This window comes from Oryctolagus cuniculus, chromosome 5 (assembly GCF_964237555.1).
Source record: "Oryctolagus cuniculus chromosome 5, mOryCun1.1, whole genome shotgun sequence".
In the NCBI taxonomy this organism is placed as follows: Eukaryota; Metazoa; Chordata; class Mammalia; order Lagomorpha; family Leporidae; genus Oryctolagus; species Oryctolagus cuniculus.
In genome coordinates, this window is record NC_091436.1 from 123489706 (window position 1) to 123508503 (window position 18798).

The following is an 18798-nucleotide window of genomic DNA, read 5'->3' on the forward strand; positions in this document are numbered from 1 at the left end:
CAAGGTATTTGATTGTTTTTGTAGCTATTGTGAATGGGATAGATCTTAGCAGTTCTTTCTCAACCGTGGCATTGCTTGTGTATACAAAGGTTGTTGATTTTTGTGCATTGATTTTATATCCTGCCACTTTGCCAAACTTCTCTATGAGTTCCAATAGTCTCTTAGTAGAGTTCTTTGGATCCTCTAAGTAAAGAATCATATCGTCTGCAAAGAGGGATAGTTTGACTTCTTCCTTCTCAATTTGTATTCCTTTAATTTCTTTTTCTTGTCTGATGGCTCTGGCTAAAACTTCCAGAACTATGTTAAATAGCAGTGGTGAGAGTGGGCATCCCTGTCTGGTGCCAGATCTCAGTGGAAATGCTTCCAACTTTTCCCCATTCAGTAGGGAGATCCTGTCACTTATGAAAAAAGGTCTTTTATGATATTTTCTAATGATAACGATGAATTATTGAGGTTAAACAGGCAGTGACAATTCTGTAGTTTTAGAAAGATTACCCACTCTAAAGTATAGCTAAGTATGTTGTAATGAGGCGAGAATGGACAGGTACACTTGATCATTCACCAAATATTTGAGTGCCTACCAAATTTATGATGCGGTTCCAGGCACTGGGGAAACAGTAAAGGACAAAATGAACAGAAATCCCTGCACTCTGTTGAATGAGACAACAAACGACATGAACTACATGGTTTTTCAACATGTTTCTAGATATTGAAGTAAATTCTATGAAGTTAAATAAAGCAAGGAAAGGGGAAATGGAGTCCTAGAGGGTAGGGAGAATGTTGTATAGGAATTTGAAACAAAGTGATCAGAGAGGCCTCTCAATAAGGTGACATTTGAGCAGAGATCTAAAGGAAGCATGAGAAAACAAATACTAGATATCTAAGAGTAAGTGTTCCAGGCAAATGAGATGTACGTCTTCTATACTTTAGTCAAGTGTCAGCTTGGGAGATTAGAGGAACAGCCAAAAGATTGGTCTAACAGAAACAGAATGTGCAAGAGCCAGAGAAGTAGCAGAACTGTAAAAATAAAAGGAAAATTAAGATGAAAGCAATATTGAAAGAACTTTTCAAAATGGAGTCAGGAAGCCATTAGGAAACAGGATTTTTGTGTGATTCCAGCTGCTGTCTGGAACATTAAACATTCATTACCTCCACCCTTTGACTGTAGGGATCTGGAATAACAAAACAGATTAAACAAATACACTGTGCCCAGGGGCTCATAATGGCTATCAACAGTCTCTGGAAATCATGCATTATGTACATTTCCATTCTGTTTATACATACTTTATCTTTCATGCTCATGTAGCTCCTGTTCTTTCTCAACATTCAGTATCCTTCCTTGTTTTGAACACTGATTCAGAGTTATCTGAACCTGTCTCCCAAATTACAATTCCTAATACTTTCAGACAAAGTCCTTTTACTTTTGCAGTTTCAAAGTTAGAACTGACTGACAGTCCAGATGACTGGAGCATCAGAAGCCAGTGGAGGATTCTGAATTTTGAGTGGTTATAAAACTACTGGCTGTTCTCTCAAGAAAGGATTTGTAGGGAGACAAGGTAGATTTGATAATGATAAGAGTTGATGATGGTTTAGAAATGCAGTTGTAGAGTCCTAGGCAAAGTCTAAATAAATTTTGAAGGTAGTCAAATAAAAATTATAAAAGGCCATTTTTTTTGCAATAAGCTTCCATATTAAGTCCAGAAAGACAGGCAAAAAATCAAAATGGAGTCACTTACTCTAAAGTTCTGTTGTACTAAGCTGAAACAAGCTGTTTATTTGATCTTCTAAGAAATCAGAGTTAGAGACATTAATCACATATCCAGGAAAGCCAGTTTCAGTTGACCTGATAATGAAATTCCCTCTGCCTTAATCCTTACACAAATGAGGTAACCTAAAGTAACTTCATGTTAACCAATTGTTTTCCCATTGTTTTGTCTTCCTGTCCCCATTTGCTAAGGAAAGTAATTTTGAAATAACCAATTCTCTTTTTGGTTTGTTTATTTTTCATTTTCTTCAGCCCTTTTCTGTCTATGAAACCTTGTTTGTTCAGCTAATTGGAACATTAATTTTATTTTATGGAATGAAGTGTTACTTGATTTTAGTATTGAAAATAAAGCTATAATTTATAATAAAGTTATAATTTTGTCATTTGATAGTACAATCACAAGAATTAGCCAGCAGATAGAATCTGTGATAAAAGAAAGAAAGCAAAGATGACTATAAGGTTTTGAGTATAAATAATTTAAAAAACGGAGTTGGCATTTATGGAGACAATGAGGATGAAAATTGAGTTTTTAAATGTCTAAATAAGATGATAGGCAAAGGTGACGTTGATAAAACCAGTTTCAGATGCATTAGGACATTTCTGTATTATACTATAGGAGACAAATCATTTGTGAACAAACAAGTGGCTTCAGGGACAGAGAGAAGCGTGTGAATGTGAGATATATCTGGAAGACAGAACTGACTAGAGTTAATGACTGACTGGATATAAGGAACATGTGGAAGGAAAGAACTGAAACTCATGCCTAGGATTCTAGTTTGTCCAAATAAAATGATGGTGACATATTTTGAGATCTTGAAGAAAAGGGAAGGAACATGGTTCGGGTGCATGAGTAAATAGCTGAAACTTATAAAAAAAATCTGGTTTGCAATAGATTTGAAACAATAAATGAAGAAATTATAATCAGGAAGGTTTGCCAAAAATCAAAATATACAACAGTATAATGCATGAAACAGAAATGGATAAAATAGAAAAACAGTATATTTACCTCCTTGGATGTTTAAGTGATATTAGTTGCTGGAACTCTCAAAAATGCTATTTCTCAATTTCTTAGAATCATATCATTGGTCCAGGAAAGGATTATTTCATTGTTTAATTCATTCATCAAGTGTTTACTGACTACATATTAGGAACTGAGAAAATAAAGACGACTCAAAACACAGCCTTTGCTTTTAAGAGATTCATATCATATGAGAGATGTAGATACACAGAAAGCAATGAAGTAAGGTACAAGCAACAGTGGTGAGAAGCCAGAGGACTACAGAAACACATAAAGGGGTATCTACCACGGTAGGTGTGGGGAAAAGTGTTGTGGTGGGGGAGGGAGGTCCAAGAAAAACACACTGGGGAAAAAGACACCTGAGCCAAGTATTGAAGAATCTATGGAAGGAAACCAAGAAGCAGAGGGAAAAGGACAGGAAGCAGAGAGCAAGAACACCTTGCCATATGCAGGCAGTGGAACATTTTACCTCCTGACTTTCTGTTTCACTCTTCCCAGCAGAATCAATTAATTGCTCTATTTTTAAAATATATTTTTTATTTGTTTTTCATTGAGAGGCAGAGCTACAGAGAGAGGGAGAGAGAGAGAAACATCTTCCATCTGCTAGTTCACTCATCAGGTGGCTACAATGGCCAGAGAGGGGCCAATCTGAAGCCAGAAGCCAGGAGTTTCCTCCAGGTCTTCCCACATGGGTGCAGGGGCCCCAGCACTTGGGCCATCTTCCACTGCTGTCCCAGGCCATAAACAGAGAGCTGGATCAGAAGAGGAGAAGCCGGGACACGAACCAGTGCCCATATGAGATGATGGCTGATAGAACAAGGACATAAGCTTCAGCCATTTTAGGTTCTTGTTACCCCTGCCTTCTTCTAAGAGATCAGATTAGTTTCACATCCTGTATTGTTCCCCACCCCACCCCCTGCATTCATTCTCAGGTTTAGAAGCCAGTGGGCCAAAGCTGAAAAACCAGTATAGATAGAGAAGCTCATCTCTGCCTACTGCTCCCCACCCCTACCCCTAGCCCACCTAAGATATAAAAAGGCCCAGCCTGCCAGTGCCTGGGTCTCTGGGTGCCTGGTTCAGTCTGTGAGCATGATGGCAGTTGGTCGACCTCTGTGGATTTATTTTCTCTGAATAAATTCTATCTGGCTGCCAGTTTGTATTCTGTCTCCTCTCTGTTCTGCGCCCTTTTCCTTAGCCCAGCGCCACAGAAGGAGGCTTAGCTCCAATACACCACAGCACCGGGCCCAACTGCTCCATTTTCTGAAGAGAGGATTTCGCAGACCTGTTATGTCATGTTCCAAGATTTGTACTTTATTCTCTGAGAGATCAGAATGCAGTGAAAGGTTTTAGGGACAGCAATAACATGTTCAAATCTGTGTTTTAGAGAGATCAGATACTGAGCACAATTAGAGAAAGAAAGAAGAGACCAATTCCATGGCAGTGGCCTAGTTGAGCGATTTGGATGGTTAGTATCACGGAAATGATCGTCTTAAGGACACTAAGGTATTATGTATGGAAGGGGGAAGAACCTTAAGAAGCATTTAAAGAGGGAAGAAATTGGTAATGAATATAGGAAGTGGGAGTAGGGACATGAGTTAAGGGAATGTTCAGGTTGCCAGCCTGGGGTGGTAGGTTGTGCAGGATGGATTATAATAATAGGAGCGGGATTAAGCAAGAGAAAGAGTTGGACAGTCTGTATATAATGACCATCAGATAGTAATATGTATCAGTTTTAATCTTGAAGGAAAGTCACTAGAGAAGAGCCTTTAAAAACAGTTTAGTGCTATCTCCTTACTGACACACAGTTTGTTTAGGAAATCCTTATCATATATCACTGTAGAAACTGAAAATGCTCTATGGAAGCTATTCAGTTATAACATTGTAACATATATGTAGCCTTACCTTTGTTATCAAAAATAATGAAATAAAAAATCTCATTGCCCTGTTAAGTGCTTGTAACTATTAATGCAATTAGAACTTCTCAGAATTCAACAGTTTCTATTACCTCCCATATTCACCAGCGCTGCTCTTTGAATATTGGGGACCCAGCCTGCCCAAAGTCCACGTATTCCTCCTTCAGCTAAGATTTTCGCAAATGCATGATGCACACCACGAAATCTAAGGAAGATAACAATAAAATGTGAAAACTCTATGTATTCCTGTATATGGAATGCAACAGGATAAGCTTCACCCATAGCTGTAACAACATCTTATGCATAATTTTTAGGAATTAAAGCAATACATATAAATCTAACTTCCAAATATACTTAACAATCCTTTACATTCAAAGGCCAATATATGATTTAAATATTTGTAATGGAAATCTTTGAAAATTGGATGATCCTCTTCTCAGATTATGAAATAGATTAAAATACCTTTCCTGATCTTTTATATTATCAGTACATATTAATTATGGGAAAAAAACAGTGGTCATGAAACTTCTGGATTCATTTTACTGGTGACTCAGACAATCTGAAAGTGTTTAAATTTCACCAAATAGCAACCTAAATAAAACATTGTCAGGTTGATGTTTAGCCCACAACTTCCGCTACTGGAAAAGACACTCATGTCCCATATTAAAGTGTCTGAGTTCAATACTTGGTAGGATACCTGGCTAATGCAGGTCATGGGAGGCAGCTGTAATGGCTCAAGTGACTGGGTTCTTACCACCCATATGGGTGAGCTGGACTGACTTCTTAGCTTCTGGTTTTAGCCCTGGCCCAACCCTAGCCATTGTGGTCACTTGGGGAGCGAACTAGCAGATGGGAGCTCTATCTTTCTCTGTCTCTTTCTCTCTCTTAATCTCATTTAGTATTATAAAAGAAATGATATTTTAAGATAAAAAAGTAGGAAGGACAATCTAATGAGAATTCTGAAAACTGAATAATTGTGGCTCTATGAAAATTCACTAGCATATCCATATTTTGATTTTTTTGGAGACAGATGAAAAATGGTATTGAACCATGAGCCAAATTTGGAAACCTTTAGATTTTATATAGTCAGAAAAACTAGAATCATGCGCCACCTTTTCCACTTACTAGCTGTGTGGGATTTACTCAGGCATTATACTGTCTGGATTTCACCAAAGAATATGCATAATTGCTATTATGCCACATGATAAGTTATGATAAAAAATGATGATCACTGTACCTGAAATTTATTGATCACTTATTGAACACCAGGCATTTTATATATAGAAGACAAATTTTCATTCAGAAAACTCCATGAGGTATGTATTTTTCTTCAATTTACATTTAAGGAAACTGAATCTTAGAATGGCTAAGGAACTTGACTATAATTACAGAGCTAAAATGTGGTAAAGTGTGACTTTGACTCCCAGGCTGTCTGATTGCAGGGTTCACAATCTCTACTATAACATTAAGTTCAGTCAAACCCCAAATTTCCAACATTAGGGATGAAGAGTAGAAAACTGATCTCTGGGGATGGGGGGAGCTTCTCCCCACCACTTGGTAAGCAGAAGTTGTCATAAAACAAAAATAGAAGAGTGGTGCCCTTTTCTCCTCTGCATGTTCTCTCCATTTCTTTGAAGGCTGAAAGGGAGCCCGTGCTGCAGCAGCCCAACCTCATTTCCCAGTAGAGGGCAGTAGTTTGTGGTAAACTCCCAAAGAGCCCCAAATCCTTCACCTCTGCCTTGGCCACAGATCTGGAGTGTCCCGAGGAGCAGACCCCTTCATACTCAGCCTGTCATCCTGCACATTCCCTATTTCCTGGGAGTGGTTTTCTATCTGCAAGATCTTACCCATTTTCCAGGGAAAATTAGTTAAGTGATATTCTAATCAATTGTTGAACATGAAGCCCTTTGAAAAAAGGCAGACTTCAATAATACAGGGTCATGTCACAGGAGGATTTTATATCACAAAAACATCACAAAATCTTCCTTAAAATTTCATAAAGAAAGCCTCAAGATGTAGGTTAAATGGGATTAGATGAGGAAATTAGAACCTTTTGCAAGTCTGATCTTGCCACATCCCTTCTTTCTGAGAGAAAGGAAAAGAAATCAAGATTGTTTGAGCCAGGTATGTTAACTGCAGTGAAAACTTTTAGAGAGAGTCCCCTTTAAAGACAAAATCCAGGGCTAGCGGTGTGGCACAGTGGGTTAAAGCCCTGGTCTGCAGTACCGGCATCCCATATGAGCACTGGTTTGAGTCCAGGCAGCTCCACTTCCAATCCAGCTCCCTGCTAATGTGCTGGGAAAGCAGCGGAGGATGGCCCAAGTCATTGGGCCTCTGTATCCATGTGGGAGACCTGGAAGAAGCTCCTGACTCCTGGCTCCTAGCTTTAGATCAGTTCAGCTCCAGCTGTTACAGCCATCTGGGGAGTGAACCAGAGGTTGGAAGACCTCTGTCTCTACCTCTCTCTGTAACTCTTTCAAATAAATAAAATAAATCTTACAAATTAATAAATGAATAAAGACAAAATTGAGAGACCAGTATTATTAAGTGACTTCCTAACACCAAGCCACAATGATAAAACAGGGATTCATGTCAGGGAAAATTTTCATGATCAAACTATATAAACCTGCAATAGAGGACAAGTCTACATGTCTTGGCTGGGAAAAGTAGCAAGACGCTATACCCACATATAAGGTGTCTGGTAGCGAACTTCATTGTGCAAAGAAAAAGATCCAACTGAACTCTTCTCTTAATGAATATAACTTCCAGATTAGCAGCATTAATAACTTCACTTAAAATTGGATTACAAAAATGGTAAGTCCATTAGATAAAGGTTTAAAACACAGTGATGGCAAAGGGTATAAAACAGGTATCTGCCAATTGGAGAACTTACCGCAGTGGTTTTCCTTCAAGTTTTCTTTTTCCTTCCATCTGCATCTGAACCTTGACTAGGTCAGTTGGGTTGGCTAAAAATTGACCAATAACACCAGCCATCATCCCTCCAATTACTGATTTCCTAATTGGAAGAGGAGATGCATTTTTTTAAGTTGCCGTTAATGTCACAGATTTTATAGTGAATCAACATTCAGCTTGTACAGATCCTGGGTAAGAGATTTAAAGACAAAGTAAAAGACCCAAATAAACTACAAAGGCAAGTAGACCATTTGGCTGTTTACTGATGGGAGAGTTAAAGCACCAAGAAAAGTAAAAATTAATATTTGAAATTGCAGGCCTTGCATCGTCTGAAATCCAAAGGAAAGAGCAGTTATTCCAAAGATAGAAACATCTGAACTAATAATTTAGCTGCAATTTAATTTCAACTAAAGTGGAATAAAAACAGCGTAGATGTGATGAGTCTAACAGACAAAATCTGGTGAGTCACACTTTAACAATGACTTCTTTAGAAGTTTTCCAAGTGAAGGGTGTTTGAAAACATTCTTCTCTTTGAAAAAAAAAAAAAAAGAAAAAGAAAACCTCTTTCCATTCCTAGGAACTCATTCTTTCTCCTCTCCTCACAGAACAAACAGTGAGCAAGAGGAGATTACTTCAACAGGCTTTGAATCTATCCTGTTTCCTCCATTCCTGCGGCTATTTTATCAGGCTAAACTTGTTATCCTTTACCTAGATTATTTTAACAATCTCTTTAGGGAAAACAGGTACTTCCTACCTCTTTACCTGAAAGTGATTTGAAGAGGTATAAATAGGTATAAAGAGCATCCTTCTGACCCTATCCTTAATTCCCCTTCATTGAAGTAATCACAATGACTAATTTCTTATATGCCTCCCCAGAGATAACAATAATGCATTTACTAAATGCTTGTTATATGTCAGACACTATTTTAAAAATGTGATTTATGGGGCTGGCAATGTGGTACAATAGGTTAAGCACTGCTTGTGATGGCAGTATTCCATAACAGAGTGTTGGTTCAAGTCCTGGCTGCTCTTTTCTGATCCAACTTCCTGCTAATGTGCCTGGGAAGGCAGCAGGTGATGGCTCAAGTTCTTGAGTCCCTGTCACTCATCTAGGAGGCCCAGAAGGGAGCACCTAGCTCCTAGATGTTGTAGACATTTTAGAAATAAGTGAAGCAGCAGATGAAAGATCTCTCTCTGTTTCTCTCTGCCTCTAATTCTTTCCCTGCAATTCTGCCTTATGAATGAATTAATAAATAAAGCTTTAAAAAATAAATTGAAAATATGATTTAGGAGCCAGCGCTGTGGCATAGTGGGTAAAGCTGCTGCCTGCAGTGCCAGCATCCCAGATGGGCACTGGTTCAAGTCCTGGCTGCTCTACTTCGATCCATCTCTCTGCTATGGCTTATGAAAGCAGTAGAAGATGGCCCAAGTGCTTGAGCCCCTGCACCCACATGGGAGACCCAGAAGAAGCTCCTGGCTCCTGGCTTTGGCCTGGCCCAGCTCCGGCCACTGCGGCCATTTGGGGAATGAACTAGCAGATGGAGGACCTCTCGGTAACTATGCCTGTCTGTAACTCTGTCCTTCAGATAAATAAATAAATAAGTCTTTAAAAAAGAGAGAGAGAGAGAAAAGCATCAAGTTACATATAAAGGAAGACCAATTACATTAACATAAGGCTTAGTAGAAACCTTACAGGCCTGAAGAGAGTGAGATTATATATTCATGGTCTTAAAAGAAAAAAAAAATTCCAGTCAAGGATTGATATCCTGAATGTATCAGCAACTTAAAAAAAACACTCAACAACAAAAAAACAAACCCAGTTGAGAAATGGGCAAAGGACTTCAATAGACAGTTCTTAAAAGAAGAAATACAAATGGTCAACAAATACATGAAAAAATGCTCCACATCACTAGCCATCAGGGAAATGCAAATCAAAACCACAATGAGGTATCATTTCACCCCTGTCAGAATGGCTAAAATCAAAACACAAAGAGTAATAAATGCCGTGGAGAGGATATGAACAAAGGGAATGCTGATCCACTGTTGGTGGGAATATAAATTAGTACAACCACTGTGGAAAACAGTGTGAAGATTTATTTAAAAAACTAGAAATAGATTTGCCTTATGATCTAGGAATCCTAGTACTGGGTATATGCCCAAAAGGCTTGAACACAATGTATCAAAGAGATGCCTGCAGTACCATATTCATAGAAGCACTTGTTCACATTGAACAAACTTTAGAATTAACCAAGTTGTCCATAATCAGATGAATGAATAAAGACAATGTGATATATATACAGAATGGAATATTATTCAGCTATAAAAAAGAATGAAATTGTACCATTTGCAGCAAAATGGATGCAACTGAAGGATATCATGTTGAGTGAAATAAGCTGGACCCAGAAAGACAAATACTGCATGTTCTCCCTTATATGTGGGAGCTGTAACTTAAAAACCAAACAAAAAAGATAAAAGAAAGAAATGTCTACGTGTATCAGTATTATTACAAATTTAGTTTTATAAAACTTTGCTTTATACCTTTGTCAAACAACAGTTAAGAATGTTACACTACTATAATTTTAATGATCTGTGATTTTAAAAAATTTACTGTGTATAGGTGAAATGGTCATTTTTCCATTCAATTACTGTTTATAGCCATTGTCTATATTCCACTAAACTTGGGTCTTTTTGCCTTTTACTTGTTAAACATCTTCTTTGGGGGAAGTATTAAGCCTTTCTACTAAAATGTAAATTTAAAATGTTACCTCAAAAACTAAAAACAAAAAGAAAGGGGGAAGGAAGGAGGGTGGAAGTGAGAGGTAGGAGGGAGGGAGGAAGGGAATATCACCATGTTCTTAGAATTTGTATCTACAAAGCACAAAAATAAAAATAAAAATAATTACTGTTAGTAAAATGCTGCCATCTTATTTTTTTAAGATTTATTTATTTACTTGAAAGTCAGAGTTACACAGAGAGAGGACAGGCAGAGAGGCAGAGAGAGACAGTGAGGTCTTCCATCCACTGGTTCACTCCCCAGATGGCTGCAACAGCTGGAGCTGTGCCAATCCGAAGCCAGGAGCCAGGAGCTTCTTCCTGGTCTCCCACACGGGTGTAGGGGCCTGTGGGGAGCAACTGGGAGCAACCCGGACTAGACTAAGTTACTGGAATTAAGACTTATTCTATGCATCTGCTCTCCCACAATATGGCGCTGAGAAGGGAGAAACAGCTTCTACACAGCTGCCTCCAGTTCAACCAATAAACTGTAGGACCTGCTCCTGATTGGAGGAGAGCAGCGTACTCGGCATGTGGGTAGCAGAGTTGGGATTGGTGGAAGAGGACTATAAAGGAGGAGAGAGACAACATGCACCAGGAACATCTATCTGAAGGAACACCTGTGCAGCCCCCGAGAGAGCCGGCCGGCGGTGTGCCGCTCCCCCGCAGAAGTGGGGAATGTGGCCAGGGGGAACCGCCCTTCCACGGAGGTGGAAGGGACGGCAGCCAACCCGGGAAGAACCAGCAGCAAACCCGGGGAGGGCCGAGCAGACGAAAGAACAGCGCAGGGTCCTGTGTCGTTCCTCCACGAAGAGGGGGAGCGACAGGGCCCAAGGACTTAGGCTATCTTCTACTGCTTTCCCAGGCCATAGCAGAGAGCTGGATTGGAAGAGGAGCAGCTGGGACTAGAACCGGCACCCATATGGGATGCCAGCGCTGCAGGCCAGGGCATTAAACCACTGCATCACAGCGCTGGCCCCAAATGCAGCCATCTTATCTAGGGTATCATCTAAGCCCCAGACGCCATCTTAGGCTCTGGCCCCATAGCCATCTTGTACAATAAGCTTCAATCCTAAACCCAGCCTAGCTTACTAGAAGTCAGGTGATCAAATGGCTCAACCACAAGCACCAGCTCCATCCCCCATCCTAACAGGATTCGCTGCTTGCACTTCCTTACCTCTACAAAGCTGTATAAGACCTGTTCTCCTAGCACAGCCTGTTGTTTTCTCTTGTGCATGGAGAGGCAGCCTGTTGGGTTTCCCCCACATGACAATAAACCTTTTCCCTTATTCTGGTGTTTGGTGTGTTTTGTGGTGGCCTTTCTTTTCAATTATTTCTATGGAAAAAAAATAAAATCTACCTCATTCTTTCAATAGCTGTATTATGCTTCCCTGTATAAACATATTATAACTTGCTTAACTACTTCGATTGATGATTACTTAGATTTTAAAAACTGCTATCATCAACATGACTACACTAGTATCTCTCTGTGTGTTTATGCATAGGTACAAGTATTTCTGAATAATAAACATAAGGAAGGAACAGGATCAAAGGGCTGCACATTTAAAAATTTTAACAGGTAATTTATGCTCCAAAATAGCTATAGTAACTTAGATTTCCACTAACAGTTCAAAGAAAATCTTAATTAATTTCCCTGATTACTGGTGATGTTGAATGTTTTTATATGTTTAGTGAACATTTATATTTCTTCTTTTGTAAACAGTCTATTTATGTTTTTTTTTTCATTTGTCGACAGCATTGTCTATGTATTTTTTACAGAATCCTATGCATATTATTTAACCTTTTTTAAAAAATGTTTCTAAGCATTGCAAATGATTCGCACTTACATTCATCATCTCATCTAATCCTACAGACACAAAATCCTGATGCTTTCCATAGATGAAAATACTGATGAGAAGACAGGTGGAGCAGTTTGCTCAGGTTACACTTTGTTTGTTCAGGACTTTGAGACTGTTTCTCTCTAACTTCAAAGCCCAGAGTTCCTTAACAGAAAGAGGAGTAAGAAGGCACTCTGTCAGAATTATTTTCATCTTAAATAGACATCTGTGTATAACTAATGTATGTATAGATATGTATATATGTACTTCAAAAAGTTTGTAGAAAAACAAAAGTAAAGATAAATTTATTTTGGTGCAAAAATTTTCAAATTCATGCATACTTTTCTAGTGATATACAATTTTTATGAGTCTTTTGAACACCTTTCATCGTCAGAGTTTTCAAATTTTGGCACCAAGATAAATCTTTTAAATCTATTTTTTGAGGCCAGCACCGTGGTGTAGTGGGTAAAGCTGCTGACTACAGTGCCGGCATCCCAAATGGGTGCCGGTTCAAGTCCCGGCTGCTTCACTTCTGATCCAGCTCTCTGCTATGGCCTGGGAAAGTAGTAGAAGATGGCCCAAGTCCCTGGACCTCTGCACCCACGTGGGAGACCTGGAAGAAGCTACTGGCTCCTGGCTTTGGATTGGCCCAGCTCTGGCTGTTGCAGCCAATTTGGGAGTGAACCAGCAGATGGAAGACCTCTTTCTCTCCCTGTGCCTCTCCTCTCTGACTTTCAAATAAATAAACAAATAAACCTTCAAAAAAAAAAAATCCATTTTCCGTGAACTTTTTGAAGCCCTTCCAATGTATACATGTATCTGTGGACAATGTATAGTATGTGCTCAATTATTTGGATTTATATTGATTACTTATTTTAAGCCTATACTTTAAAAGAATTTTTGTACAAATTTATACTTTTACATAAATCTAATTATATACATTATAGCCTTCTTGGCAGTAGTAGATTACTTTCAAAAGAAAACTTACCAAAGAGGATAATGCTTATCTTCACTTTTACCAAATACAACCTCTCGAAGGTGTTCATATGTGACCATTCGACCTCCAGAGTACACTGCGTAAGACAGATCGTTAAAAAAAATCAGTATATATTAAATAAAATAAAATGACTCTCTGGCCTGGCCTTTCAAACTCTCTATCTGTGTCTTTCTCTCATGTATCCTTCGCTCCTGACAAGTGGACCTCTTGGTTTTTCTCCAAATAGGGCAGGCCTTTTGAAGTCATAGGACTTCTCACTTGCTGATGGATCTTTCTACAAGGGGTTCCTCTTCTCTGCTTTGCTAATTCCTCCTACTCTTTCAAGACTCAATTAAAAGAATATGTTTCTGGGCCAACACTGTGGTATAGAAGGTTAAGCCTCTGCCTGCACTGCTGGCATCCCATACAGGTGCTGGCTTGAGTCCTGACTGTTCCACTTCTGATCCAGCTCTCTGCTGGTGCACCTGGGAAAGCAGTGGAAGATCGCCTGGGTCCTTGAGCCACTGTGCCCACATGGGAGACCTGGAGGAAGCTTCTGGCTTCAGCCTGGCCCAGCCCTGGCTGTTGTAGCCACTTGGGGAATGAACCAGTGGATGGAAGATCTCCCCCGTCCCGCTTTCCTTCTCTCTCTGTATTTCTGACTTTCAAATAAATAAAATAAATCTTTTTAAAAAAATAATATGGTTTACAGATATGCTCTCTGATCTTTCCCCATATTTTAGCAATTATCATGTTAGTTAAGTATTATATTGTTTATCTTGCTTCTCTTCCCATCAGACCTTGAGTTCTAAGTAGGTTGTGTGCATTTTTATTACACCAGTGCCCTAGTTTGGCACAGCATTTATTATCATTGAATAAACATTTATATTGGAAAATTTATAGCATTACTGTGAGTTTGTTCAGTTAAGTGTCAAACATGAAATGAATCTTAACTGTCAAGCAGTATACAGTGGTAAACAAAATACAACTGAAAAGAAGTGAAACAAAAAAATCACAGGACACAAAGACTTTTATATGGGAAATAAAATAATTACAATCAGCACACTGTACTCCTTTAGAAATCTTTTCTTGATATCCTAAGATGTTTGATGAAATACTGTAAAATAATCTAACACACACAAAATACAACAACTATGACAGTCTCTGTGCAAAATTCTACAGAGTTCTTCATGAGTATACTCTGGCTTACTCATCTGAAGAAGTGAACCTTTCAACCCACAAATATTACAGCTGGACACTTTTCTCATCAGGGATTCCCTATATGTTTAAGGTGACACTATGAATGTAGAAAAGAAAAATGCACACCTATACAGGATTGTGCTCTCTTGTCCGTGAACTGAAAGGGCAACAATTCTCCTTCTTAAATGTGCCACTTTGACAGCAGAGAAGTATTTTCATCAGCACAGTTACTACCATATCCCTTTAAAGATGACTAACGGCTCACCTAGTTGCTTTCATTGGTAGTATTACTAGAATTGGATTAAGCAGCAATTCCTGTTCTCTTTCAAAGTAGCCTCAACTCAGATGTATGAGACTCATGAAACTTATATATTATTTCATATAAAATATAAAGTATATATTTTAGTTTTCAAAAACATGAGTAATTTAAATCCTGTTTTTAAACCTTTTAAAAAACCTTTGTATTAGGAAAAAACTTAACACTATATAACAGTAGGGAAAATGACACACAATGGTATAACTTTCTCTATAATTGAAATTTATTAATTACTAACATTTTTGCTCTATGTGCTTCAATTTTGTTTTTGGCTTAGCCATTCTAAAGTACTTTACAGACATCATGATGGTTCATCTCTAAATACTACTGCGTGCATTTCAGAAAAGTTAGGGCAGTAACTTCTTAATGGAATTGGTGGTTAATATTTTTTTTTCTTCTTAACAGACTAAATATTCACTTATATCAGTAGAAAAAAAATCTAGCTGGCTTTTGTACAAAGCTAAAAAGTAAAGCAGAGGAGACACACAGGGAACTCAAAACAAACTTACCAGCTAGAATCAAGATAAATACCTACGTGTCTGTAAATGGCAGGTGTCACTCCTTGCCAAAGCTTCAGAAAGCCTTCCTCTTGGATGATCCCTAGGGCTGTGCGAACCATGCCCCTGTAGGGGGCAGATTCTCGGGCACTGTCTCCCAACCGAGCAAGAGCAGCTTCTCCTTGCATTTGGAGTCGAGTTTTTGTGAGGTCAAGGGGAAAGGTGGCTAACAAAAAAGAAACAAATGAAGGGAAAAACCCACAACATTTAGAAAAACAAGCAAAAAATTTGAGGTTATGGGACTAACATTTTTCTAAGATCACTGTTTCAAATTTTAGAATATATCTGAATCAGCCTGGGAGAAACTTAAATATTACTGATTTCCTGTCCCATGCCCATGGATTCTAACTCACTAGTTGATAAGAGTTTAGAATTAGCTGATTCTCACACATTCCCAAATAGGAAAAATAACTGCACCACAGTATCCCAGATCACCAGTTTAAAAAAAAAAAAAAAAGATAGACACTCCTTTAGTTTTCTCAGCAATGTCAGTCTAAAATCTACTTTTGCTCTTAATTTTTGCTTTCCAGTGGGTTTAAAGTAACCATTCTGTGTAGTATTATTCCCTTGACTGCAGCCATAATTGTTTAAGACACAACTTTATTTATTTATTTATTTTTTGACAGGCAGAGTTAGGCAGTGAGAGAGAGAAAGAGACAGAGAGAAAGGTCTTCCTTTTCCAGTGGTTCACCCCCCCAAATAGCCGCTACGGCCAGCGCACCGCACTGATCCAAAGCCAGGAGCCAGGTACTTCTTCCTGGTCTCCCATGCGGGTACAGGGCCCAAGCACTTGGGCCATCCTCCACTGCCTTCCCAGGCCACAGCAGAGAGCTGGACTGGAAGAGGAGCAACCGGGACAGAATCTGGTGCCCCAACTGGGACTAGAACCCCGGGGTGCCGGCACCACAGGCGGAGGACTAGCCAAGTAAGCCGAGGCGCCGGCCAAGACCCAACTTTAGAAAACTGTAACCATACAAGGTTCTTATATTCCTTTTCATATACTGGGCCACAGGGGATATGATAATTCTGTGTAACTTTTGCTAGTCTGATAGATGATAAATAGTACATCCTAAAGAAGTACTCCTTTTGTCTCCTTAGGCATCTGATTTTGCTGTTACAGATGACACTACACACTAGAAGAAGCTAACTTCTTTCATTTCCTGAGTGGTTTACCGGCAGATGAATCACTGACCTAACATTTAGAGGCACAGAATATTCAATGAAGTTTATCATGTCATCTTTTATACACAAGGGTGGCATGCACAATATTTTTTTCTATTAAGGTACCTACTGAGTTGTTTTTCCAGCACTGCAAAGTTTTATGCAAGGCCTACTTGTGGCCTCCTTACTAGTACCAGCTATATTTGTAAAGAAATTTTCTGTTTCTATTTTGAATTAGAGATAGACCTTTTACCTTACCAGAGTTAAGTGAACTGACCCACATATGGAAAATCAAATCACAACTTTATATCCATAATGTCCTTAATAGCTGAAATAACCTTCAGACAAGTTCATCCACACTACTGACATTATGTAAGATGTTTCAATTACCACCATCTAATACAAAACCCTAGAGTGCCTTTTCCAAGAGAACATGAGAATGGGAGGAGGGGAAGAGAATATGAAATCTTAGCACTCATCTTTGGAAAAGTGAGTATCTTGCTGACAGTTTTCCTAAAAACAGAAGTAGCTTTCATCTAGAGAACAGAATCAACAGACTAGACCTGCAGTCTAAGAAATAGGAGCCTCCAGCCAAGCTTATTCTTGGCTTTTCCAAACAGTCTGTTTTCCCGCTGGTTACATATACAATGCTTCTGGTTCTGATCCTGAAATGATTTATATGTGAAGCCATCCCATCTTTGGATTCCCCTTGCTATTTCCCATACAATTTTCTCACGGAATTTTTAACAGGAGGAACGTTCCTATACAAAAGCCATTGTGTCACAGGGGGAGATATCAGTCAAAAATAAAACCCAGACATGTATCGAATCGTTCAGCAGTCTGCTTTTGGATTTGTTTTAAAAATTGATGAATTCCGTTTCAGTAAAAACATGAAAAACAAAAATTCTCTGTCGCTCTGAGAGGAGAAAGTTAAAAAAAAAACCACAGGTCACATGGGAAGAATGGAAGAGTACAAAGGACAAAACATACCACATGCAGGGTACTGGACATACAAAATAAACTCACTTTAGAACAGGGCCAATTAGTATTTACAAATGATCAAAACATCAAAGCTGTTTCTTCAAAAAAAAAAAAAAAAAAAGGATTACTAAAGGTAATCTTAAAATACATAGTTACTGCTTCTCCAGGAACACCCAGGCACTCTATTCAAAAGCTTAGGAAGAAACCTAAGCACCAAGGGCCTCAGAATCCCACAGGGAGTAGCCTCTTAAAGTCTCTGACTCAGATAAAAGAGTTCTTCTACGCTCTTAGGATACCTAATAATATCTTCACTAGAACAACTAGCACGTTCTAACTGTCTTGCTCCAGCAGCCTGCGAGGTCAGAACTGGGTTTTTTTCAATGATTCTATCCATGGTCCTAGCACTATGGTAATTATAATAATGCCCCAGTTAACGGGTGCCCTTCTTGGAGTTAACATTTACATATTACTGATTTTTCATGATGCTCCGAGGTCAACACAGCACAGACCAGTTAAGCTCAAGGAGGTCAAATCATGGGCGGATGCTGGGTCGACGCTCAGTAAGTGGCGGGTTAACCATGGAAGTCCCACAAGGCAGGTCCATGTCTTGGACCCACAAGACAATGACATACAGGGAGGCCGTGGATATAAATCTCACACAGCGAGCCTCCCTCAGCGAGGATGGAGAATGGGCTGTGTTCTTTAAAGGGTCATCTTCACAACAGGGGGAAAGGATCGCCACAGAGGACTGCGAGCTCACGACGCTTCTAAGAGTACACACGAAGGCAGAGCATCCCTGAACAAGGTATTAGAAGAAACTGGAAGGAAAAGCCCTCAGACACCTGCACTCCCTCTTCCTCGTCCCCAAGCCGGCCTGGCCCCCACCCTGTCACATCCACCAGGCAGGCGTGGATGCACAGGGGCCACCGCTCCCGGATGCACTCAGCCGGGAGAGCCGCCCGCCCATCCCTCTCCCAGCGCGGCGCCGCGGCGGCCACCGGCCCGGAGGCCCAGGCGTGGGCGGCCGGGTACCTAGCTCGGCCACGGTCGCCGCGCAGCCGGACAGTAGGAACTTGCTCGCTCGGGGCCATCTCTGGGCGAGCGGCAGAAGCTTCTCCTCATCCTCCGAGACGGACATTCAGCGGCCGGACAGGACGACCATGCACCCCTTCTCGCCAGTGCACCGCGCCGCGGCTGGCCTGCCACCCTGCCAGGGCGGCCCCCTCTCAACCGGCAAATGGCCGGGCGGGGACCATTTCCCTCGCTCGGCTGGGTGAACCCGCAGCCTCCCTAGCAGCTCCAGGATGGAGTGGTCCAGCAGCGTCCCTCGGTACTCGACAGCGCAGGAGGAAAAAAAAAAGAAAAAAAAAAAAAGCGGAACCAGAGAG

At 39.9% G+C, this 18798-nt stretch overlaps 1 protein-coding gene across 6 annotated transcripts in view; it reads right to left on the reverse strand.

Annotated features, from left to right (window-relative positions):
* SLC25A27 (solute carrier family 25 member 27) overlaps window positions 1–18780 on the reverse strand; it is a 33988-nt gene extending 15208 nt beyond the window's left edge. For 4 of the 6 annotated variants that reach the window (XR_011388668.1, XM_008263006.4, XM_051855665.2 and 1 more), the window contains exons 1-5: window positions 18443–18779; window positions 15243–15434; window positions 13208–13292; window positions 7590–7712; window positions 4789–4901 (exon numbers count right to left, since the gene is read on the reverse strand). Coding sequence is in view for 5 of the 6 variants with exons in the window: in XM_008263006.4 (XP_008261228.1) it covers window positions 4789–4901; window positions 7590–7712; window positions 13208–13292; window positions 15243–15434; window positions 18443–18548 (619 nt within the window). In the remaining variant the exon portion in view is untranslated. Of the gene's footprint in view, window positions 1–4788; window positions 4902–7589; window positions 7713–13207; window positions 13293–15242; window positions 15435–18442 lie in introns of all 6 variants that reach the window. The other 2 variants (XM_051855667.2, XM_008263008.4) reach the window with 2 other exon arrangements.
* Between the last annotated feature and the right edge of the window lie 18 nt (window positions 18781–18798).